The following is a 25900-nucleotide window of genomic DNA, read 5'->3' as shown; positions in this document are numbered from 1 at the left end:
CCCCACGCGTTCCCACAGTCCTCTGCGGCAGCTGCTATGGAGGCCGGCAGGTCAGCTGTGCTCCGGGTGAGGCGGAAACGCAGCGCAGAGCCTGCTGAGGCTCTTGTCCTTGCTTGTAAGCGCCTCCGGAGCAGCGCAGTTGAGTCGGCGGCCCAAAGGACTCCCCCTGAGGACCTGGAGAGAGCAGCGGAGAATAATGTCTTCCAGTTGGTGGCCACCGTGCGCTCCCAGGTATTGGGCAGGGATGGAGTTGGTATGAAGGGGATCTTAGGGCGCAGCCGGGGTGAAATTGTATTCCTGACCCTTTCACGAGCCCCTGCGTACACCGGCCCCCTTTCCCTGCCGCCGCCCAGGAGGAACCAGTCCAGCCGTTCGTGCGGGCCGCCCTGCGACCCTCCGGGGGCAGCCAGCTGCGTATCCGCCGCAGCCTCCGCGCTTCTGCTCGGGATATCCGGCAGGAGGGCCGCTACAGAGTGGTCTCTAAGCACCGATCCTCGGGGATTCCCTTGGGTGTCCCGGAGTCCGAAGACGCTCCGGAAAAACCAGAAGCCTCCGAGGGTGCAGGCTTCCAGCTGTTCGACCTGGTCCACGAGGAAGGAGACTCAGAGGCCAACGCCGGGGTCTCCTGCAAAGTGAGTACATGCCCGGAAAAGAGCACTGGACTTCCCTGGAAGATAGTGCCAGGAGTCTAGGCGCTAAACACACAGTTAAGGGGGTGCACACGGCTTCATCTTATTGACGGATGGTCCATCAGGCGTGATACCCTTGTTTTACTGATAGGCTATCCATTTAACAAGTACTCACTCAGCGCCAGCTACTTGCCAGACATTGTTCTTAGTTTCTATGGATATAGCTGTGAAGACCTAACGTTCAGGTAGAGAGAGAAACAGTAAAGAAGTAAATTCAATGTCAGATGGTGATATGTATGGGCTGAAAAGGGGGGGAAAAGGCAGGAAAAGAGGGTTCCACTTCACAGAAGTGAAAGTGGGAAGCATAAGGTGGTTCCATTTCAAATGTCATTTGTAAAACTTGTAGGAGATGAACGGCAATGCACTGGGCATGTTTTGTAGAGCGGTATTCCAGGCTGAGGACTTGCTGAGGACAAAGGTTCTAAAGCCGAGTTTGTCTGGTGTTTTCCAAGTCAGTGTGCCTAGAGCCCAGTGAGTTGGGGGAGAATAGTAAGGAATTTGGGGAGAATATTCCTGCTAGGCCTTTTAAGTGCTTCTAAGGACACTTTTCACCTTGAGGTGGGGAATTATTGGAGGGTTTTGAGCAAGATAAAGATAGAGCAGATGGGAAAACTCACCAGGGTTAAAGGACTGGCCCTGGGTAGCATACCAAGTGTGAGGCAGATTCAGGTCTAGAATGCACATCTTCTCACATTTAATCCAGTGTCTTTTCACTACATTACATTTACTAACTTTGTTTTGTACTTCACTTCTGAAAAACAAAGTCTACTACATGCAATAAGACCATAGAAATAGAAAATCCTCAACCTAAAGTCTGCCCTTTTGATAAAACATTTTTAATTCACTCCTTTTATAGTTTCTCAAGTTTAAAAAATGAAATTTTAATTCAAAATATATCATGCAACTGTTCACCATGTAAGAACTTATTCACTATGTAAGACCTTGTTCACCATGTAAGAACTTGTTTGTTATGCTTCAGAAGATTGGAGACTGTTGAGATATAGGCTTGGGGTTGATTAATGACTGTGCATTGAGCCCCCTATACAGAATTTTATTGTTGTTAACAACCATTTGATCAATAAGTATCATGCAAGAAATATTTAATCATAGTATTAATATACCTAGTAGCAATTTGGGCATATCTATAGTCACATCTTTTACCAAAACGAATTTCCAGTCTAATGCATGAGTTACAAGTCAAGTAATCTTTAAAAGTAAACCAGTGATCAGTGGAATCAATCAAATAACTCATTCAGTTGTATAAGAAAAACTAGTAGATAAACTGATAAAGGATATGAACACAGAGTTTTCCCAACAGTGCAGTACAAACTAACACATCAGAATGTTTGCACAGAGTGATTATCTTTAAAAATACATGAATTAAGCTGAAGGCAAATGAGGTTTTATGCCTACTAGATTAGCAGGGGAAAGGTTATTGATAACACTGCTGCCAAAGCTGTGATTAAAATGGTACAGGGTTATCAGGCTTAGTATTGATGTAGACCTTTTGGAAAACAGCGTGACTTTACATACCACGAATCCAGAAACAGCTTGAGGTCTACTTTAAAGCAATTTAAATTTATTTTTATTGTGTAGACTCTAAAGCCATCCAAAAATCTGAATTTAAAAATTAGTGACAGTGTTTCTATGCCACATTACAATGGGTTTCTCCTTAAATTGAAACTAAGTTTTAAGCAAATAAAGTACTATGTAATAGGAAATCTGAAAGAGCAAAATGTCATTTTACCTACGTATCTCACCCCCAGGATTTGTCCTAGGGAAATAATTCAGCAGAAGCAAATAATTATGGTATTAACAAAAGCCACTGTTGGTTTACTAAATTACTATACATCCAGCACTATACTATTTACATTTTCTTTTAATTCTCACAAAAACCCTATGAGGTAGGTCTTTTTATCCCCATTTTTCAAATGCAGGAAACACATTCATTGTGAAACTGTATGTGGAAGCAAAAAATTGTCTGAGAAATTGACATACACAAACTGCCGGCCAGTTAAATTGATAGCAACAAAGACTGGCAAGAGGGAAAGTATTTACATATGTCTAACAGTAGAAAATGCTATTATGTTGTGTAATGAAAAATAAGGGTAAGCATACACATAGCCTAGACTTTCAAATAATTTTTCTTTTATGAAAATTATGTTAATTATAGGAAATTTGAAAATATATAGCAAAGTATAACAAAGTAAAGGGGGGAAAATACTCATTGTAACCCCCTTCAAAGGTAACTGGAGTAAAATTGGTTTGTTGTCTGAGTATAAAACACTTTTTTTTTGTACTAGTCTTTGTAAGTATTTTAATGGCTGCATAATTTACTGGACTAAGAGCTGGGGACTTGTGAGTTGGAGCCAGAACTTTCCTTGTGAACATCTTTGAGGTTGGTCAAGAGTCTGCACAAAAACTGACATCTCTAGCTCATTTTGACTTTGGAGCAAGGAAGAATTCTCTTTAGTCTATAAGTGATAGCACTGGTCTTTTGTCTGCTTTGGCCATGGGGTGCTCCCCACTTCCCCCTGGTTTTAGCTGCATGGCCTCCTGTGATGAACCTGTCAAGAGGGGTCAATTTGCAGCATCCCCCTTGTTTCCAGATTGGCCTGTGCTGCCCTGGATGACACAGCCCATGGGCACTGAAGCACATCTTTCCTGGGCCAGTTCTAGTCTGGGGATTATAGGAGAGTGCATTCCTGATTTATGATTAAAAGCAAGGTGTCACTGTGGGCAAGCCCATGGTGGTAATCATCAATGTTGGGAATCCCCCTCAGACTCCTAGAGGAGGCTACACAAAATGCAAACCCATTAGAAGTCCATACAGATGCTGCTATGGGCCTGCAGATCCAAAGGAAGAATAGCATACCACAAGAGCTCGGAGAAGACAGAAAACCTGGAATAGTAGCCAATTCTGCTGGCCCAGCCCTCCCCTCCTTTCCTCTCTCCTCCGCCCTCCCCTCTCCTCCTCTTAGGCCAGTCTTCTCATGTGCTCTCTTATGTCAGTCAAGCACAGAAGAGCAAGAGGCTGTCTTCTAAGTTTCTATCTCATAAGAACTCATATTTTAGAGATACTTGATTTTTAAATTTCATACTAATTAAAAAAGAGACTGGTAGGCCATGGAGATAAGAATTTTGAATCCAACATAAAGAACTATAGAGAGGCTCCTTTTTTTCCCCCAAACTTTTAGGTTCCTCCTCTTGGGACTTACATACTTCTGATCATGCATGTATCATCTCCTGTTTTCTTTACAGACATCTGACCCAGATGTGATCCTCTGCAATTCCACAGAGCTGATCCGTGAGCGGTTGACTGTATCCGAGGATGGACCAAGAGCTGGGCACCAGGAGGAACAGAAGGATGACTATGTATATGACATTTACTACTTAGAGATGGCCACTCCAGGATGGATTGAGAATATCCTCTCTGTGCAGCCCTACAGCCAGGAGTGGGAACTGGTAAGGGGACCCAGGAGCATGAGGGGCATGTGGCAGCCAAAGTGATTCTCTAGTCATGGTGCTTTGCCTCTCTGGGTTCCATTCCTAATCAGCATTGTTCTTGGTTCTTCTTATCCTTACTTAAATGTAAAATTTATTCTGAATGCTTTCTAGGAACCTGGGTTTCATGCAGAGATTTGTGTGAAAGACAATCTACATTGATAATTTTTGCTCTTAACCTTTTACAAGGTTTGCAACATCATCTTTATTGCTTATACCACCCATTCTAAGGAAGAAAAAAATGGGGACTTAAAGACAAAATAAAACTGAAATTCTTAATATGAGAACAAAAGCTTTTTTTTTTTATTGTATCTTAAAAGGGGGAAACCTTGGATTAAGAAAGCTAACATCTGACATTACTCTTAAAGTGACTTCTAAAATGATTAATGAGAAGAGTTAAGGTGGTACCTGTGATATTTTTTATGAGAGAAGCACCTTATTCCACACCTGCACTATAGCCATAGTCTCACAGTCAGACATCCACTTTGATCCACTGCATAGCCCCTTTTCTGGCCTTTCTATACACCTCACTTAAGTTTTGGTTCTCATCTTTGGCATTACCCATAATCCATGTAACCCCTCTCCCACATGGCTGCCCTTTGGGAGTTTGAAGATCACTGCCACCACTTGCTCAGAGTTGTCGCTTCTCTCTACCCTCATATGTTCCCTTGTGGGTAGTTCAGTCTGTCCCACTAGGAATATGGTGCTTGGAGCTGGACTCTGAGCAGAGTAGAGCTGCTATCTCCTCATAGCCTAAGGTTACTAGAGCCTCTTGTGCACCAGTCAAACTGCCTCCTACTCTGCCTTTTTTTCACACAGCACCCTTAAGTGACATCTCTCCAAGTTGGTCTGCTAGTAACTTCCCCCAGAGCATAACCTTAGAGTGTTGACTATACTCATGTTTGTGTTGAGATGTGCAGGTGAATGATGACCAAGAACCAGAGGACATTTATGAAGATGAAGATGATGAGAACAGTGAAAATAATTGGCGCAATGAATACCCAGAGGAGGAGAACAGTGATGGAGAAGAAGTTTGCAGAGGTAGGTGGGTGCCAACCTTGGATGGGGAAGGACTGGTGGGATCCAAAACTGAGGTATGAGCACAATTGACAAGTACATCTTAACTGGCTTTACTTTGCCATTGAGCTCCAGCAAGTCACCCGTGAGCTGTTAGAGCTGAAAGAGGCCCAAGGTCCAGTGTTTCCAGGGGGACTGCTGAGGGTGTAATATCAGTGAAGCCTGCATTCAAATCCTTAAATTAGGTCTTGGACTAGTTATTTCAACTCAGTAAGCCTCTTTTTATCTCCAGAAAATGAGAATATTGCATCAGCTTTAGTAGTTGGGGCTAAGTGTAACTTCTAGCTCATTGTCCCTTTGCCTGCTTCAGTCAAGACAGTACTGGAGAGGTTGGGTAGAAGGAGAAGGCCCAGAGGTTTCACAGATCAGTTATGTAACCTCTCAGGAAGATGGAACCTGGGCGGAAGAGGTAGGAAGGATACTTTGGTGACCCAGTTCCTTCAGTGATTTTATGTTCTAAGTGCCAACACAAAGAATTTCTTGGTGTCTGTTAACAGAGGAACAATTAAACAATAGAATGATCTGAAGAGGTACCTATAATCTTTTGAAAGGGGCCAGGTACGAAGTTATATTTGCAATATGACTACAACTATTACAACCACAAAATCCTATACTTAGGGGAGAGATGACAAAACATCCCAAGTATTAAGGGACTTGGTTTAAATGGTAGCAATATGATTGTTCTTTAAAAAAAAAAAAAAGTTCTAAATTCTCTTTACTGAGCAAGTACTTTTATAATGAGGAACAAAAAAAAGACCTTTTTGAGATGGGAAAGGGCTCTTATGGTCACCCATTCCTGTTGTCTCATTCTAGGCTCGGATGAATACAGCAGCCTCAGTGAAGAGGAAAGAGGCAATAGTAAACCACGTACATGGAGCAAATACCCTTTGGACGTGCAGAAGGAGTTTGGCTATGACAGCCCCCATGACCTGGATTCCGATTGATCCTGTGATATCCCTGTGGGTTCTGTAACTGCAGTATCAGCACCCCAGTAACATCCTCTTGGGTTTCCTAGCTTAACACATAGAAGGGAAAGCATGTCCAGCAGCATTGTCCTACCAGTGAAAACCTGTACTAAAGGAATGTCTTTTCCATCAAGAGTAGGGCCCCTTTGCCTCAATCAAAAATGACCCTACAGTCTGGGTCTAAAATGAAGCTGCCCTAAAATGCCCTAAAAATGAAGCTGCTTGGCCCAGGCATTTCCCCATTCTACACTGAAGCCAGGAGGTGGAGGAGAGGCTTCCATTTCCTCAGCCCTAAGATGCAGCTTGCCCATACCACCAGGCCACCTGGCTTCAGTAAAAGCCTGTTTTTTTTGATAGAAGGAATCTAGAAGGGCTGTAGTGCTTCCCTGGTAGCAGCACAGACTGGATAGTAATGGCTATTAGGGAATGAAGAAGAATCTGCCTGAGTTGTGGAAGGTTTAACAGCTGTCTCTCCTTCCCTTTGTCCTGACTCTGACAGTGATTGTAAAGACTGCTCTTCCTTTGGTAGTGGTGCCAAGGAACGGGGTTTGTATGACTGTGATACTCTGTGTTTAGTAAAAACTAACTTTAAATGGGTGTCAGTAATTCCTTTAAAACCTTTTAAATCTGAAAGTCTTAGGTATTTCCCCACTGTACTCTCTTCCCTCCCTGACTTCCACCAAAAACTGGGGGGGTTAGTGAGACAAGTTTAAGAATTGACCTTAGACTGAGGACTTAAGGCAAATGGAAATGGAAATCACATGCTGAATTTAGCTTTCCACTGAGAAGTGTTAACTATTCACAACAGTCAACCAAAAACAAATTCTATCAATAGGACCAGTTTCGTTGCCAGAACATTTAGCTCTTGTAAGCAAACTCTGACCCTACTCCTCTCCAAACCACAGATGCCTTAACTCTGAGTTGGCATTTATTCCTCTAATGTAATGTCCAGTAGAGGTATATGTTCTCTATCTGCACTGTGAAGGAATAGCCACTAGCTGCCACAGGTAATGACTGCTCACTTATGAAATATGAGTAGTGCAACTGAGAAATTGCAATTTTTATTTAATTTTAACATAACTAGCTGCATGTGTCTACTGTACTGGACAGCTCAGGTCTAGGGAATAATACATAGAACCATCAATTCAAGAAGTGCCCTCTTGCCCTTTGGCACAGATTCACTGTTACATGGAAAGGTGAATTACACAGGGATATGTCTTCCCACCTCTTTTAAGGTTTCATAAGCATCTTTACTCTCCCATCCTGCCTCTTCATTCTTTCACTTTTGTCCATTTTGTAAGTCTGTATCTACAATACTTCCTATCTACATAGGAAGATAGGAGTTATTAAGCCTGACAAAGTGATTAAATCGATGTGTACTCAGCCTCTACAACTATGGCTATAAAACCAAAAGACAGTTTCCCTCCTAACTATACACAAAGGCACAATTCAGTGTCACGAGTAACAGGAAGGAACTTAGGTGTCCTATAAATACTGCAAGTCATCTTAGTCTCCTGTAGGTATAGAAGCAAAAGATTAAAAACCACTCTGCCATTACAGTGCATTCACTGCTATTTATGTACTCATTAAGGTTTGCCAATATTAAAAGACTGACAACATCACAAACTGTACCCACTGTAAAAGGGATTAACACACCAGGAAGATTGAAGGAAACAAAAAAAGACTGCAGAAATTAATTTCACCATGAAGCTTGAGTGCTGTAGGGAGTCCCTGGCTTCCCTCCCAAGAAGGGTTCCTGGGAGAAGTCTATTCAGAGGGGAAGAATGCAGTCACCATCCAGTAATGAGAGGAGGATGACATGGCTCATTCAACGTACTAGGGTACCTGGAGTGAGAGGCCCTTGCTTCCCCCAGGAGCCACTGGGGGGCAGCAAGTCCCTGGGATTAACTGGTCATTTACTTCAGTAGAGAAAGCTGAAGCCTGGGTCAAGGATCCTAGACAAGCATGCTCTGCTTAAAGGATTAGCTCCAGAGGCTCCCTGGGATAGGCGCCAGCTTGGCTCAGACAGGACTTATGTTACATAGTCTAGGCAAGTCAGCCTTTGCGTAAGACTCCCTGTTGTCAGACAGGAATTTGCTGTGCAAATCCCCAACCCGTGACAGGAGGAATGGCACCCCATGTTCTCACAGGTGCATACCCTGAACCAAAAGAACTGTGATCATGCTGTCCTAAATTGTTGAGTACACCTGACCAAGGTTGATGGAGGAGAACTTCGTCAGAAAGGGAGATTGCCTCATAGTTTTTGTCTTACCGTTGACCAATTCTAAGACCTAAGACAAGAAGCCCATGAGGCATGCCAAGTCATCACGTTCTTCTGGGCCCAGGATGACAGTGTCTGGAGATATCTCAGGACAGTTGTACAATCCATTGCAGCCATGTTGCCCATGAAGGAACATCCGTTAGGCCAAACCTACTGTTCCGGCCTGACCTGGGTGCTAAAGGGAAGCCTGAGCACCAGAATTAGTTGCTTCTAATCACGCGGTCTGCTGAGGAGCCAGATTGAGGTTGAAACAGTTTTTTTCCCAGAGTCTCCATTGACAGGGAGAAAATAGAAGTCCCCACAAGTACCAAGCTCTTCCTGAGACTAGCCCCCCCAGACCTCGGGCAAGGGGAGGCAGGCATGAGAGGAGTGCACTATCTTGATGATCCACACCAAGGCAGCTCAAAGCGTAAACAGCCTGGCGTCAGGGACAGAAGAGGAGGATGCAGCTTGGTATGAGGTTGTCAGAAAAAGGAAATGACCACTTATAGCACCAACGTGGGCTTGGGTGAGTCTGCACAGCAATCCCTCACACTGGCCCTTAGAGAGAGAGAGAAACATAACATGCTATTTGGTGGCTTGGGTCCATGAGATGGCCTCAAAGTCACTGAAAGCTGAAAGAATTCAGGTGATCTACCTGAATTCTCAAATAGTTCTCTGTCCTCTTAAAGTTCATACCAGCAATCCAGAGATTTACTTTATCAACTAGAACAAAGACCTAAGGACTCAAGTAAAATAAAGGATTATCCTTCAAAATAACAGTATTACCAAACTTCTGGCTCATGAATTGATTGTTCATTTGTTCTTGCTAAACTTGAGCTAGGAGCTTATAACATGTGACCTGTCTACTAAAGTATAACCAGTATATGAGTTAAAAAAAAATCTTTAAAGTTCACCTTTGCAGGTAAGACTCAATAGAAGATTGTGCTAAACTGATGAAAAAAATTTGTGGTCAGAGTCTGACTCACAGCCGCACAGAGATACCTTTAAAGGCAGAGGGACTCAGTATTGCGTCCTTTGTTTTGAATTTGAAACACAATCTGCCTATTGCATCCTGTAGATGAATGAACACCAATGCTCTCCTAAGAATGGTGTTCTGGATGAAATAATATCGATAAATTATTGAATACAACTGCCTTCCCAGGGAAGGATTTTGAATCAGGAAGAAATGGTAGCATTTCAGGTGTATGAAGTCAGGTACTTAGAACCAGACCGAGGAAAACTTCCCATAAAGTAGCCCCTTTGTGGAGACTCCTGATTCAAACCACAAATATCCAATTCAGAAACCACCAGCCACAGCTATTACCCTACCACTCCCTCTTAGCCCAGTGCAGCTCACAAAGTGAGTGTCTGTAAGGGCTGCACCTACCAGGTACAAAACGATCATTCCCATGCTCCCCAAGCCCTCCCCACCCTCTGAGGTCTCCATCTTTAGGCAGGCCCCAGACCATGAGTCTCCTCCCAGGGCTTATCAATGACAGTGACCACCTGAGCAGGCCTCAGCCCTGAGCCCCTTACATAATACCGACCAACAGGTTCGTTTAGTACAAGAGGTTGGGCGCACAGTCTCGTCATCCGGACTTCGGTGGCCATAGCCACAGCCAGCCAATATTCAGGCCTCGGCAGGTATCACCTCTGCCTCTAGTCAGTTTTCCTCTCAACCTTTATCTCTTCAGCTACATCTAGCTCTGTCAGGACGCAAAAGCAGAGTTTCTGGGTGACTTTGGTGATAGCAGCTAAATGAAAATAGAGAAGAAGAAAATTCAGTAAACTGATATTTAGCTACAGCCCCAATCTGAACACCACATGGCTGATTCTAACTGTGGCTCCCTCCCCACCTACCCCTTGGGTATCCTGTGCCCCTCACCCCCAACAAGCCTCACTGGCCTCCATCCCCTGCCCAACCAGAGTCTGATGCATGACTCCATCTTCCTGTGTGGATTGCAATTCCAGGAGGTGATGTTTTAACCCCAAAATAGGACTCTATAGCTAGAACTAAAGTGATATGTCAAGATCAAAAGGGAAGAAATCGTGTGGAGCAAACAGGTCACCAGTGTATCAGTAGTAAGGGGGCAGCTGTTGGCTACCACCCCCCACCTCTTCACACATCTGTATACACACACACAAGGCCAGTGAGTGATGGGCAAAGAGAAGCTCACCCAGGACATTCCGAATAAAGAGAGGCCTCCGAGACTCTGGCAGGTAAACACCCAGGAAGTAGACAGGGACCCCAGAGAGAGCGATCCCGATGCCAATGAGGGAATTGATGGTGTCACTGAAGAGGGGCACAATCACCAGAAACAAGGAGCACATGCAGAACACGATGGGAAAAAACAGGCTCAGCTGAAATGGAGGGAGGTGAGATATTAGGTAAAGTGCTTGGGGGAATGGGGAATTGGGGAAGAGGCACCCACCCCTCCTAGAATGCCCAGAGCCACTGACCTTAAGCGGCCGGGGCCACTTGGGCTCCCTCCAGCGAAGGTAGAGCTGTCCAGCAACAGACAGGCCCACGAAGAACCAGTAGCTGAAGCTGAAGTAGTTGATGAGCAGGAAAACATCCTCCACAGTGAGGTAGACAAGTGTCATGGTGCACTGGTGGAGGTGGGGAAGGGGAGTAGGAGTGGGCATTGTCAACACCAGGCTACCCCAGGAGACTCCACCGTCCAGCAGGCAGCACCAGATCTGCTGCGGACTGCTGGTTTAGCTTCACTAGATTACCTCTGGTTCTTTTCAGTGACCCCTAGGCATCAGATAGGTCCATTCTCCACATAGCCGTCTCTCACTCTTCTGGTGGGGTCCCTTCCTCCATGCATTGCCTCCCTTCTTTTTACAAGCACTTGAATAATAAGTCAGACTCCTTTCCCCTTCTGATAGCAGCCAATGAGGCTCCCCCTCACTTCAGTGCACCAACCTCAACAACAATCACACTGTGCCCTCTGGACTCCATTACTCCCGGGTTCCAACTACCTGGCGTATGAATGGAAGAAATGCCTCCAGAACCATCTCACTGTCCTGGGGCCTTTGAAAAAGATTAGCAAAATGGATCCATACCCCTGGGGAGAGAGGTATGAAAGAATCTGCCCTCTGGAACAAGAGTCCTAGAAGACAGGAGCCAGAGACTAGAGTCCTGGGACAAGGTCAGATTGGCTTAAACTTCAAGTACATGGAGTTCCCCCACCTCTCTTTTCACTCAGATATCAATAATGGATTTAAAACAAAAAGAGCCCATTCTGGGGAAAGAAGGAGGACCCTATACTGAAGAAGAAAAGTGAGGTGGAAGATGACTGATTTAAAAGACAGGATGTCATATCTCTCCTAAATGTATAAATTCAGTGCCATCCCAATCAAAATACTGCGAGAATTTTTTGTTATTTTGATAAAAATTATACCAAAGTTCATTAAGACAAACAAGCATGTGAGAATTGCCAGGCAAATTCCAGGGATGAGGGGCAGGCGGCACTCTCAGTCCTTCTAGTTGTCAGATATTCAGTATAAAGCTAAATAATGAAGCTTGGTGCTGATAGGGAGGATTGAGACAAACATTTAAGGAGCATATGACTGTACTTGGCACATAGGAAGGACCCTAAAAGACTAGATATTATTTTTATATAATAAAATTTTTTTAATTGGAAAAAATGGATTATTCAATAAATGATATTGGTATAGCTGGCTAGCCAGTTGAGAAAAAAATTAAGTGAATCCCACCTCACTCCATACACCAATATATAAATTCCAAATGAGTCCAAAACTTAGACTTAAATAAGGAGCCCACAAAAAACTAAATGACAGAAAATATGAACTGTTTCTCAAATCTTGGGAGTAAGGCCTTTCTCAGGGTCCCTGCTGCCTTTGTGTCTGTGTGATACCTTAGTGCAAATCAGAGAATGGTGACCCTTCGTCAGGGTCCCTTTCATCTATCAGAATACTTTCACGATTTACTGATTTTATTGGAATGAAACACCTTACTGCCACCCACTGTATGTAAATCTATGGTGTCTATTATATGAGTAGAGGCCCCTAGGGTAACTGGTGTAAAGCTGACCTGGCTTTTCTAAGTATGATTTAATTTTTTTTAAAAAGGAGTTGTAAGGAGAAAGCAGAGAAGAAAAGAAGCTGCTGACAGAATAGATAAATCTTATAAATTCATTTTTATATTCTTTTATAACATGTGCCTTCTCTAATATGATTATATTTTACTTTCATATTTTTTTTAAATTTTAAGAAAAAGGAAGAAACCCTGAGAGTCTTGGGAATCATCTCAAGAGGCCAGTGTACTTCCCACCTGTGGGTCTTCTCACCAGTCAGCAGGACACCCATACAGATACACCCAATTCCCCAGTGGAGCTTACATTGAACAGTAAAGCAGGGATGGGTGTAAAACGCTCGGTGTGGATCATGGACAGAAGGTCTGGGAGGTGACCCTCACGGGAGCCCACGAAGAACAACCTGGAGGGACAAGTAATGTGTCTGGAGGATTCTTTTCCTCAGCCACACAGCCACACTCACTCAGACAAAGTAGGCCCAGAGATCCGGAAAAAAGTAGGGGGGGCAATCTCTCAGGAGCCTCCCATGTTCTCTATACATGCCCAACCCAACCTGCCCCAGCCCCTTTACCCACAGATGTATCCATCCTCCAACCGTGGGCACTTCACCATTACCCATGAATGCCCCACCCCACTGATACCCACCCCCAACCCCTCAGCTATGGAAGCCAGCACCCAGTGGCTACCTCACCCTGCCATCACCCCCTGATGGTCACCCACCCAAATCCGTCCCACCAAGGTGGGTAACGCTTCTGCCACCCCACGGATTTCATACTTAACACAATGGCTTTTTAAAGGTAGCCAGACTTCTATTGTGCCCCCCATTTATCTTCTCTGAGCTCCTGATATATGATGGGCCAAGGCAAACCTGGGGCTCAAAGAGACAACCTGGGCTTCCTCTCTGCACCTAAAGAGCCCCACCAACTGGGAAACAGAGCAGGGGAGAAAGGAAAAGCCACCCAGGGTAGCTGGCATCATCACAGAACACACAGCACTCTCCACGCTTGGGGTGAATTGGGAACAAAATGTTTCACAAGAGATGACCACATCTGGGCTGGGAAGAACAGCTGAAGTTTGCCAGAAGGTGGGTAGGTGGGAAATGGCACCCACAAAGACAAAGGCTGAGAGGATGAAAAACTGTGGCCTCTTTGAAAGTTGGTGCCAGAAGGCTTATATTCCAAGGATAAGGGGTGTGAGAAGAGTGCTGGGGAAGAGCCCATACATGAGGTCATGCTGTGGAGTCTGAACAAATATTGACAGCCAGCTGTGCCTCTGAAGTAAAGGCCTGACAGAATTTTTTAAAATAATTTTTTAAGTTAAAGTATCATTAATATACAATTTTATGTTGGTTTCAAATGTACATCAGAGTGGTTCAACAGTCCCTGTGATCAACTTACATTGTGATTGTGAGTTCTTGTGCCCCTTTTATTCCTCTCCCACTCCCCCCAACCCGTGCAGCTGCCCACACCTTTCTCCCTTGGTAACCACTAGTCTCTTTCAGTGTCTATGAATCTAATGCTGTTTTGTTCCTTCTGTTTTGCTTTGTTTTTATATTCCATAAATAAGTCAAATCATATGGCACTTGTCTTTCTCTGCCTGGCTTATTTTACTGAGCATAATACCCTCTAGCTCCATCCATGTTGTTGCAAATGGATTTCGTTTCTATTTATGGCTGAATAATATTCCACTGTGTATATGTACCACTACTTCTTATCAATTCACCTATTGATGGACACTTAAATTGCTTCCATATTTTGGTTATAGCAAATAGTGCAGTTATAAACATAGGGGTGCATATGTCTTTTCAAATCAGGGATTTTGTTTTCTTCAGGTGAATGGGCCTGACAGAATTTGACACAGAGACTCTGGTGGCATCAGGGAGGCCAGCTGAAGCAGGGAGAGGCAAAGGTGTGGGGCCAAGGGCAGACAAGAAGGTCACCTATGTCAACTGCCCCAAAAGAGAGGAGGCCTGAATGGGGGTGGACACCCTGGCTGAGGACAGAACAAGACAGGTCTGATAACCTCAATCAAATTTGGTGATCTTGTGTATGAGTGAGTGAGTGAGTGAGTGTGTGTGTGCATGCGTGCACATGTTTGAACTGGGAGAAAAGGGTGGACACCAAGGGAAAAACCAAGAGACCAAGCAAGGAGGACTGATGGACCATAACACCACAACTGGAGACGAAGCACCTGTGGGCTGCAGATTAAATCTGAGATACTTGTGGGCCATCCAGGTGGATCCACGGAGGTCGATGAAATCACCTGGAAAGTGTCACAGGACAAGATGTTGGGAGTTGGCTTACAAGGTTAATAATTTGTTCTAGATAGAGAAGAAATATGGTGGAGGGGGGTCCTGGAAGGGGATAATACAGAGGTGAGGCAAAGGTGTCTAGTATAAAACCAAAGACAGCTGCATGGGTAATAAAGAAAAAGTGAAGTAACACAGGCAGAAGCAACTGTATATTGACATCACTGCAGTCCCCTTTATGCACAGGTCCAGAGTTCCAGAGTCTTACTCTGTGAGTCTCCCAACCCTACCCCCATCCTGTCAATGCCATGAGCTAGCTGAATGGGTTAGAAGCTCCTACTATCTAAATATTTTAGACCGTTGGAAGAGCCAATTGGGTCTTGGGCTTCAAAAAGAATGAGGCTATGGGAAAGGTGAGGCCATGGGAAAGACCATCTCTGGGTAGAGCAACTTGTGGAGAGCCACATCAGGTACAACCTTGGCCACAGGCTGAAGTGAGGGAAGAAGACATCACATTCTTTTTTAAGGCCTTATTTCTCTATTACTCTGGTTGCCCGAGGGAGGCCCCGAGTACATGGACTGGGATGTCAAAACCAGTGGGAAGAATGAATAGGACAAAACTTTTATTAATTCATCCTCCTCCTATCTGTTCATGTGGCAAATATTTGTTGAATACCTATTACTCCTGGCCCTGGGGACAGCAACATTTATCAGGCGAGTGAAAGAGAAATCAGGAAAGAAGCCATCCTCTCAGATGGCAGTGTCGCAGAAGCCACGGGAATACATTCAGAAGAAGGTGGTGGTAAGCATCACTTGCTTTGGGAGTCCAGCAATATAAGGACTGAAAGCAGGCTAAGGAGGGCACTGGTACCCTTGATAAAAGCATTTTTTAGGTAGTAGAAACCAAGGTATAATGGGTAGAAAAATGAATGGTAGTTGATATGCAGATCATTCCCTCTAGAAGTGTGTCCAGTAAGGAAAAGGAAAAATGATAAAAGATGTTCTGTGACTTCTCTAAGTGGAGACAAGAGAAGCTTGTGCAGAGCAGCCTCCAACTGAATGTCCACAAAAGAGAAGGGCCAAGTGATGAAGCAAAGTGACAAAGGAGAGGGGATGCACTGGAGCCCTGAGATGAGGCAGCAGAGTCAGCCTGGAAACAGAACTGCTATTTTATCTGGGACAATGAGAAGGACAAGTGCCCTTAGAGGGAAGTCCCTGCACACAGAGGAGGGCCAAAGCCTACCTGTTGGCCTCAGTGTTTTCTGTCAAGTCAGGGACAGAATCACAAGGTGTTTATTTGTCTTTCTCCACCTGGCTTATTTCACTGAGCATAATACCCTTTACATCCATCCATGTTGTTGTAAATGGCAGGATTTTTCTTTTCTTTTTATGGCTGAATAATATTCCACTCTGTATATGTACCACCACTTCTTTATCCATTCACCTATTGATGGACACTTAGGTTGCTTCCATATCTTGGCTATAGCGAACAGTACAGTGATAAACATAGGAGTGCATATGTCTTTTTGATTCAGGGATTTTGTTTTCTTCAGGTAAATGGACCTGACACGATTTGACACAGAGACTCTGCTGTCATCAGGGAAGTACACAGCAAATGTACACATCTGGAGGCATCAGTACCTGGTACACAGCAAGTGCTCAATAATCATCAATTAGAGGAATGAATCATAACCCACCAGGAGCCTAACAGAGTCGCTCCTCCAAGCTCCTGCCTTCCTCCTCTCCACCTCTTACCCATCTGTCCTCACCACAGATGGAAATGTGAGTGTGGGTAAAATTGCAGTATTTCTAGAATCTCTCAACAGGCCTTAGTGCACCTCCCTATCAATAGGTGTTTCCAAGGGGTGGAGAGAAGTAGTCCATCTCCACATCAATAGATGACTACAAGGGCGAGCTAGGGCATATATAGACCAAAGAGGATGGGTAGGGTCCCTTTCTGCAGCCCAGTCGCAAGAGACAGGGGTGAGTAGAAGTGAACGACTGCTTGTAAGCAATAAATGGATTTCTCCCACTTTATTTCTCCCTTTGACTGATTTCCATTTTAAAGGTTATTTGCCTCAGGCTGGGAAGATGTTTTCCCCCCAGAGTTATAGTGAGCTACCAGCACACAAATGTTTGCACAGAGGCAAGTACATACATGCACACATGTGTACACACACATACACACCCTGCACATCCAAGAGAGGGAGAAGGAAAGGAAGGGTTCTTATGGGTTCACCTTAACCTCAGAGAATTAAATATTGTAGTCTGTTATTGGTGAAGCAAAGACACGGTACCTTGATGAAGCAAAGATGGACGCATTGAGGCCCCCAAAGCAGGACAGGGCAACAGCAATGGGAATGGTCCAGCTGAACATGCCAAATGTCTGGTCAGCAAATGTCTGGGGGCAGAGCACAGGAGGGGCACTTAGCACAGACAGGGTCTCATAAGCCCCCTGGATCCATGCTCTCAGGACAAATGCAGTCACTGCTGAGCAGCCCACCCTCTGACCTAGACACATCACCTCACCCTGCAGAGCTGGACTGGCTGCGCAAAGAGATTGAGCCATTCAGTATCCTAAGATGACAAGCAAACGGGGATCCCAAGAGACTCACCACAGCCACAGCATCACTGCCAAGGACGTCTGAAATGCTCAGCACTGTGTAATAGGCCACATTGGTCAGGATGTAGATAAGCGTCACAATTGGCATAGAAATCCCAATGGCCAGGGGCAAATTTCTGTCGGGACAGTTGAGATAGGACTACTTAGAACCAACCTCTCTTTGGGGTCAAAGTTCACCCAGTGATTTCTTCCTGACATTTAACAATTCCCTGGCCTCTGGGTCTTTAAGTCAGGCTCGTTTTCCCCACATGGCCTAGAAGGGGTATATATGCCATGCCCCTGGGCTCTTTCTACTGAGAAACAGAGAGAAAGAGAGACCCTTGTCTGTAAAGACAGCCCATGATCAATATTAGATCCTCACCACAGTAAGGCCAATGGGTCCCACCGAAGGAGGAACAGTGTCCTCTAGGGACTGGAGGATGGTTTGGGGACCTAACTGCCTAGAACATGGTTCTGGCTCCCTAGGCTTCAGTGTCAGCACCAGAGTGCCAGGTCCTAACACCTTAGCCCAGTGGAGTCAGATGCCCACTGAAGGACCTCTCCTCAAGGAAGGCCCTGGGGACCGTCCAGCATGAACATGCAGGCGAGCAGCCAGGACCTCTCCCACCTTCACTCATTCCCATCTAAGCCCTGATCCCTCCAAGCTGGATAAGGATAAGCAGGGAGAAGAAAAAGGGATGAGAAACAAGGGGGAAGAGGTTAGAGGGCAAGCACGCCCACTATGAGCAGGAGTTCCTGCCAAGTTGGGGAGGGAGAGTGTGATCCCGCCTTTACCTTTCTGGGTTTTTGATTTCTTCTGTTACAAAATTAAGGGTGTCCCAACCTGAGTAAGAGAAGAGGGCAGAGTAGAGGGCGAGAGAGAGGTCTCCCATGTCCCAGGAGGAACCCTCAAAGGCATCCTGAAAGTGCTCAGAGTGTCCTGCGGGGGCAAAGGCAAGTGGGGGTGGGGTCGGTCAGGGAGAAGGAAGGAGGAGAGGAGATACGAGAAGAGGAAGGATGGGGAGGGACAGTAAATAAGGAAGGGGAAGGAAAGATGGAAAAAAAGGAGGAAGGAAGAGGGTCAAGAAGAGAAGGTTAAAGCATGGGGTGGGAAGAAGAAAAAAAAAAACACATAATTTAACACCAAAAGAACAACCACCACCAGCTCCCTGCACTTCACCACCCCACCCACTTCCTCAGGGAAGTTCATATTCCTACCTAGTAAAACTAGATAACCTCAGAAAAACAAAGGGATTCCTGGCTGCCTTCTGAAGTCGTAACACCTTTCCCAAAGCCCTAATCAATCTCTACTTCCTGCATGTGACCTCACAGCTCTTCTTCCTATTTTTAGAAAGAATCCTCTTTCAAATAAGTTGTTCTTTCATTAACAATTAGATCTTCCTGTGGAACTACGTCTCTTGGCCCAGACCACTGCACAAGTTGTTCAAATGGGTCTGTTTCACAGAGAGAACTCTGTTGCTCTTCCTTGCAGTGCCTGTGGTTTTGTAGGGCAGGAAATCATAGTCTGCATAGGAACTGGGCCTTCTTATCTCTCACTGGACCTGGGCGATGTGCCTTAGAGAGCCAGCCTAGGCACCCATCTTTCTCCTTGGAGGCCTCCAGAGACCATAGACTCGAAAGCTTAGGGAGCAACACCCAGTGGCCCAGGATAGACCTGGACATACTGAAGGTTTTTAACAAAATGCAGGCTTCTAAGGAAGCCTGTTGTCACCCCTCTGTCAGAAAGCCTAGACCCATCCCTCAGTGTGGCAAAGAGGGCTAGGTGTGCAGCAAGAGACTCTCAAACCCCAGCGGTGTCAGTCATCACACACAGCAGTGGTTTCCTAAGGCACCATCTCTATGGGAAGATAACTCAGCCACCCAATGTGACCCCCAGATGTTCCTGAGACTCCAGGACATCCAGATGACTGGCTGCACTAACTTGGCACATGTGCACAAAGGGGCTGGACCAGCTGCCTAAGACTCACTGAAGGCACTTAAAGACAGAGATTTTTACTCCACACCAACCAGAGTTTGATCCAATAGGTCTGAAGTGGGGCCTCAGCTTCCCAGTGATTGTGACAGCCAAGTTTAGAGACAGGTGATCTAAAGAACTGGGTTGTTAAGTGACTGAGACACCTCAGGACTTCTCTGAGGGCTCAGGAGATCTTCGGTGGCCTGTTACCCTCACTGCCAATCTGCTCTGATCTTGGAATGAAAAGCTTTCTAGAGCCAACATGCAGGAAAGTCAGTGCCAACTTCACAATATTTTAATATCTTGTTGAGAGCTCATTTGGAGAGGGAATATTGAATGAGAGCAAATCCAGGCAAAGAGTAAAGCCTGCAAAATAGCCACTCAATTCCATACTCCATCCTCCCACCCCTCTCAAGGAGGGCCAAGTCTTTACACCTTGCCTGGCAGTCAGAGCCAGAGCAGGGCTCACTGTACCCATACTGGTTACTTTTATGACCCAATTATGCACAACCCAAGTTTCAAGAGCTTCTAGGCTCTCAGCTGGCTTCCTGCACTCTTCCGAGCCTCCATTAAGGAAAAGCTCCCCTGAGGGATGGACTGATGTCCAGTAAGCCAGCCTGGCCCAAGAAACCCAGGAACAGATCTCTGGCCATCACTGACACTGTCTAGCATGTGCACAGGAAGAGCTGAGCAGTAGAGCTAACAGAGTCCCCATGTCTTTTTCAGGGAATCCAGGAGGCCTCCCAGAGCCATCCACCCTCCCTCCCACCTTGGGCCCCTCTTACCCTGGCACAATTTAACAAGGCCCATGACAATGATGGCAATGAGCGCTAGGACCTTGGCGTAAGTGAACGTGTCTTGCACACGTGTACCCCACTTGACATAGGCACAGTTGACAAATGTCAGCAGACCTAGGAGGAAAATCATAAGTCATTGGCAGGCTTGAGCTGAAGGCACAGAGGCCCAACCTCTCTTTCCAGACCACTTCTTCCCTATCTGCTAAGGCAAAGGGGAAAATCGACGAGTCAGACCCAGGAAAACAGGCATTTGCATGAAAATTCCTGCATCTGAGGGCTCCCATGAACATCCCATCACTGCTGACAAGTAGAGATATGAAGGCATGCATTAACACACATTGATCAATTCCAACAGCCAGAACCATTTTTGGAAATTCCCCCAGGCCAGGAACTGTGGACTTCACCCACTCTTCCCCACTGAGGCTCCTAAGGTTCCGGCCATCCAAGGTACAAGACTTCTCTATGGCCACATTAGAGAGGAGGGGAAGAGAGGCCCATCAATAAATGAGGTGAATTTGAAGGCAGATGGCAGATTACCTAGGAATTAAGAGAGACAGTGCTTTGAATGTAAGTATAAAAATAAAAAACCAGTCACATACCCAGCAACTTCACATACAGCCTCTCAATTAATTCTCCCAACCCCCAAATATATTATTCCTAAGCTCATGTGGACCCCTCTGATTTTGATTTCCCCCATCCAATTCCTACCCAAGCCCCCAATCCTCAGTGAGGCCCATGGGAGAAGTGAGCTCGCTTGGGCATTCCCCAGGCTCCTGTCAGCATGGCTGGCTTTACGCTGCAGCTCCTTACGAACGTCAGTGATATCTGAGCCCTGTGTTGAGGGTCCCAGCACCTTACTCCTGCTAAACAGGGGCTTCTCTGGTGCATGGGGAGGACAAGAGAACAGAATACAAGTGACACCTCTAAGTACTGCCCCAAGCCTCCAAAAACAGAACTTTCATGTGAACCTCCCATGTTATCACAAATTTCTGGGGCTTATCCTCCAGGCCACCTCCACCTACTCCTATCCATTTTGTGTTCTCCTTTAGCCAGCCAGACTCTCTCCTTTCAGGTGCCAGATGCACACACAAAAGAAAGTCCTCCCCTTCTTCTCCTGCAATGGCCTACAGCGACCCCCACTATCAAGGTCTAGTTCAGTCCCCAATTTCTCTGTAAAATCCTTGCCAAATATACCAGCCAGCCCCTCACTGAGCTCTCCTCTCCCTGCCTGAATTCTCCAACATTCCCAGTTCACCGGCATAGCTTAGTATCTCATTCTATGGTCACAAGGACATCTGTCTCAAGAAGGTCTCTCCCTCAGGCATTTGGGTGGTGCTTTCCCAAGGAGATCAAGAATTCTTGGGAGAAACAAAAGCATACTGTTTTCTTAAGTTTATTGCATGGCAAAGAGGGGAACTGATGACCGTGGCTGGAATCAAGATGGTGATGACTCACTTCACTGTCAATTCCCTGGAACAAGGTAATTGTCAGAAAGTTGGACATTCCTCCCCTCCAATGGGAAGAGCCTAAGGCCAGACTGTGGAAATAAACACCCGTGGCTGAACAGCCTGCACAGCACTTTAAGGGCTTCACTCAGTACTCTGGCAAACGACACAGTGCTTACTAGTTAGCTACAGGAGGAGGGATGGTGGAGGCAATGGTCAGGTGGGAGGAGAGAGGGCCAAAGGAATGTGTGCTGCCAGCAGCTCTTCCCAGGGATCTGCTCTGCTAATCAAAGTTCGCTGGGTGAGGTGGGGCTAAGCCTAGAGCAGCTAACCAAAGAATTACCCAGTTAATAGCCACCAGTATTCCACAGAGCCCTGTGCAATACAGTCAGCATCTTCTGAGGTTCTTGTCAGTCCCTTCTTGGGAACTGCTCCCCATCTCCTATCATGGCTGATGGAGTCAGACGGGGATCCAAGCTGAGCCTATTCATTGACTCTCCCAGGAACAGAGTCGGGGTACCGAGAGACTGAATCTAACAGTAGCAAAGTCAGGAGCCACAGCAAGTCAAAGTCACATACAAGGCCCTGCAACAGAGAAACAAAAACCACAAGAAAGCAGAGGAAGGAAGTAGAACTATGAAAAAGAGCTGAAGTGAGAGGGTGTGCAGCTTGTGAGAAAAAGACCCATGGGGAGAGCACAGAAATATGCAGAAGACAGAAATAAAGGGGGCCAGAGACAAAGACAAGGAGACCAAGCCAGAAAGAGGAGGATAAAATGAGAGAGACACAGAAAAAAAATGATGGACAGAGACTCAGAGAAGGAGACGGTCCCACAGTGGTCTGGCTGTGTTTGTTCACTGTGTTTCTGGTTTGCAGCACAAAGATGTGGCTGCAAGATTGGGGACAGCAGCTGACACACTCCTCTGCCCCACTGACAGGCTCCCTCTCACTTCTGCTTCTCCTCCGTGCTACAAATCTCCCCCTTGGCTTGGTGCCCTCTGCACAGGATTAAGTGTTATACACAGTGGGAACTCAATGACTATGCACTGACAGATGAAGGAAGGTAGGTTTCCCGGAAGTCCCTGCAGAGCCCCTTCTGAAAGACCAGCTGGAGGGATACCAAAGAGCCTGGTCACAGTGGCTGCCTCTGGGGAGAAAGGGTAAAGCTCTAGAGAGGGAGGGAGACTTTTTCCACTGTGTGCCCTTTTATACTTTGACTTATTATTATGCACATATGCTTTTCTCAATACTAATTAAAATACTTAATTTAAAACAATGTGCACCCAGGGAGCAGGGCCAGGAGTAGGACGGAGTGAGGCCCTCACTGTCAGGGGGCCACTTGGAGAACCAAGAGTGAGTACATCCTTAAATGCTGGCCCCAGGAGCCTCTCTTACTTCACCCTACTTTCAGCCTGCCAGGGAACAGAGAGCTCCAAGAACAGTCTACCAGGCAGAAGCCAAGTCCCCACAATGTTTTCCTGATTCTTACGAAGAAACAAAATTTCACCATCTGATCTCCACCCCTTCATGCCTCCCAGAACCCCATCCCCCCATCTAGCACCAGACACTATCAGAGCTCAAACACAACAGGGCTGGGCGTGGGGCCAGGGGCTCAGACTCAACCACCACAGTCGAAACAGCCAAGTCTCCCCTCTTCTCCTGACCTCATTTCCTTGCTAGAAAGCCTGCACCAATGAGAGCGGGACCTAGGTGAGGGTCTGCAAGGCTCTCTGGGAGCTTGTTCCTGAGAAGGGAGTACTCAGATGGCAGATCCAACCCAACTCTAAAGCAGACACAAATCCCCAAAGTCTCTCTGTGGCAAAGACTGCTAGTTATCTTCTAATATCCGTTCTTCCATTTTTCCTTAGTAATAGAAATCTTAGCTGGAGTCATGGCTGCCCAAAATAAAGCTGACATTTCCCAGCCTGTCTTGCAAGCAGGTACAGCCAAATAACCAGTCTTGCCTCAGAGATGTAAGCAAAGTTTCATATAAATAAGACTTCAGGAAGTATCTTGAAGGGTGGAGCATGCCTTTCTTTGTCCTTCGTGCCAGCTGTAATGCAGGCATAACAGCTAGAGCTTGAGTAGCCATCCTGGACCACCAGCCAGAAGTCACATGCTAAGGATGTCAGAATAGTAAGATGGAAGGAAACTGGTTCCCTGGAGAATTACGAAATTATCCCACCAATCTCACACTGCCTACTTTCAGCATGAGAGAAATAAATTTGTTTATCCAATAAATATGCTTTTAGTTTTCAGCTGTTTGAAATCCAAACCAATCCTGAATAATACATGTGCCCTAAGTCAGAACAACACCTCCCACACTCTTCCTGACGAGGAGCTGGCCTGGCAATCCGAATTGCAGTCCCAGTCAGGCTAACAGCTATGGCTCCCTTTTCCCAGAAGAAACAGGGAGGCAAAGGAACCCTTCCAACTCCTCCCACAAACAAGCTGGGTGTTACTAAGGTGCACTCAAGGACAAAGTACAATTCTTAACAAAACAACAAAAAGGTGGGAGAAGAAAAAAAGAGGGGAAGACCCATCTACAAGTCTGCTAGGAGAGAAATGTTCTACAACAATCCAGGAGAGGTAAAGGCTTCCAAATGGAAATCCCAGAATCAAGAGCTTGGTATGTGTATGAGTATGTCATGTATCTGCCTTTTTTCAAAAGCCTACTTGTTTTTAATTATACAAATAAGCACATTTAGTCTTACTAAAACAGTCGACCTATTTTTAGGGATAGAGTCCAAGGTCTTCGAGCAACATGGTGAAGACCCAATGCTCCTTAGGCCTGTCAGCTCCAGAACATGAAAGCTGTCTGTCTCTATACAGCTACAACTGGCCAAAATAGGGGAGCATACCTTCCTCCTCATAACCCTGCCCAGGTCTACGTCCAAGACAGCAAGACACAAGGGAAAGCTATTCGGACACCATACAGAGTTCTTCACTCCAGTTTCACACTGGGGTGTCTCCCTCCCCTTCCTCCTCCTCCTTTTCTTCCTCCTCATCCATCAGCCTTACCAAACAAACCCTCAGGGGAAATGGTCTCAGCTGTAAGCAGGACCCTGCTTTGATGCCACTGTGTCAGAGCTGAATGACTCCTATGTTGAAACTTTCACAGCAAATACTCCCCATTGATGTGTGTGAGGCTGAACACAAGAGTCAGGATCCCAGAAAGATAAATGGGCCAATAACACCTGAGCCAGAAAACTTTCTACAGTCAAATCAAGTACTCTTACAATACTGAGCACTGGGTTACTGAGAATACTGCTGGTCACCAGGCCAGAGAGGGGATCTATGGACCTCTAGAACTGCCATTTTCCCCTACAGTCCCTTAAGTGAGTAAGAGCCCCTAATCCACCCGCCACAAGAAGATTCCAAGATCCCAGAACACAACAGAGCAGAATGCACCTTTAGGATAGAGTTTCTCCACCTCAGCACTGTTGACATTTTGAGCCAGGTAAGTCTTTGTTGTGGGAGGGCTGCCCTGTGCATTTATAGGATGTTCAACAGCAGCCCTGGCATCTATGCTTTAGATGCCAGTAGCATCCCTTCCCAGCAGCTATGACAATCAAAAATGTCTTCAGACTTTGCCAAATGTCTCCTGGAGGGCAAATTCACCTCCATGGGAGAACCACTGTTCTAGGATAATAATTAGCTCAGATAGTGTGAAATCCAAAAGAAAGCTGCTTGGCTCTCCCCGCAGTAGAACCTTGGATTGGGGGAGGATCACCAGGAAGCCAGATTCTGAAATAGCAATGCCTTCAAGGACCAAGAAGTTAATACAAATGAGCAGGGGCAGAAATGTCTGGGTATAAAACAGGAGTGGGTGAGGACTGGAGTGGACTGGAGAACATATGCTCCATCTAAAGGGAGTAACCATTACTCAAATGCAGCTGATTGTGTCAGGTGGGAATTTGGTTCCAAGGTTACCAGAACTTTTGATTTTTCAAGAGAGAGGGCAAGTCCTGATTTTCACATGTTGGCAAGTAACAAAGTTGTTTAGAACACTGTGCAGGCCAAACAAATATATCCGTGGGTCAAGTCTGGTCTGTGAGCCATGAGCTTACAGCTCTGCCCTAGAGTGGGTTACTTGGAGACTGCCTGGGCCTTTTTTTCTAGATGGAACTTTTCACTGTCTAGCCTGGCATGGCTGTAACTTCCTTAGGTAGTCTCCCAACCAAAAACACGGACCCCTTTCATGTCTAAATGTCAAGACTAATTTAATTCTTCTATCCTACCTAAATCTTACCCTGGATTCAGTGCAGATCTTT

General features: G+C 45.8%; 2 protein-coding genes across 8 annotated transcripts in view; one reads left to right on the top strand and one right to left on the bottom strand.

The window, feature by feature from the left end:
• Nucleotides 1-6828, top strand: SLC7A6OS (solute carrier family 7 member 6 opposite strand). The gene is made up of 5 exons (XM_017669253.3): nt 1-231; nt 354-632; nt 3951-4154; nt 5114-5234; nt 6084-6828. Exons 1-5 carry the CDS (start codon nt 37-39, stop codon nt 6212-6214), a joined length of 930 nt encoding a protein of 309 aa, XP_017524742.2. The 5' UTR covers nt 1-36; the 3' UTR covers nt 6215-6828.
• A 961-nt stretch (nt 6829-7789) lies between these two features.
• The window catches only part of SLC7A6 (solute carrier family 7 member 6), a 31941-nt gene continuing 13830 nt past the window's right edge, over nt 7790-25900 (bottom strand). For all 7 annotated transcript variants that reach the window (XM_017669249.3, XM_073225486.1, XM_037025282.2 and 4 more), the window contains 8 exons: nt 20170-20295; nt 18205-18349; nt 17423-17546; nt 17105-17208; nt 12866-12962; nt 10959-11108; nt 10676-10859; nt 7790-10252 (listed from right to left, as the gene is read on the bottom strand). In XM_017669249.3, coding sequence (XP_017524738.1) covers nt 10158-10252; nt 10676-10859; nt 10959-11108; nt 12866-12962; nt 17105-17208; nt 17423-17546; nt 18205-18349; nt 20170-20295 — 1025 coding nt within the window. In that variant the 3' untranslated portion in view covers nt 7790-10157. The remainder of the gene's footprint in view (nt 10253-10675; nt 10860-10958; nt 11109-12865; nt 12963-17104; nt 17209-17422; nt 17547-18204; nt 18350-20169; nt 20296-25900) is intronic.

This window comes from Manis javanica, chromosome 17, assembly GCF_040802235.1.
Source record: "Manis javanica isolate MJ-LG chromosome 17, MJ_LKY, whole genome shotgun sequence".
NCBI classification, from domain to species: domain Eukaryota; kingdom Metazoa; phylum Chordata; class Mammalia; order Pholidota; family Manidae; genus Manis; species Manis javanica.
Note: the sequence above shows the minus strand (reverse complement) of the source record. Positions and strands in the feature narration are given on the sequence as shown.

Coding starts and splice junctions, on each gene's coding strand:
- SLC7A6OS (XM_017669253.3), top strand. CDS start 37: ATGGAGGCCGGCAGGTCAGCTGTGCTCCGGGTGAGGCGGAAACGCAGC. Junction 232..353: donor TGGCCACCGTGCGCTCCCAG/GTATTGGGCAGG, acceptor GCCGCCGCCCAG/GAGGAACCAGTCCAGCCGTT. Junction 5,235..6,083: donor TGGAGAAGAAGTTTGCAGAG/GTAGGTGGGTGC, acceptor GTCTCATTCTAG/GCTCGGATGAATACAGCAGC.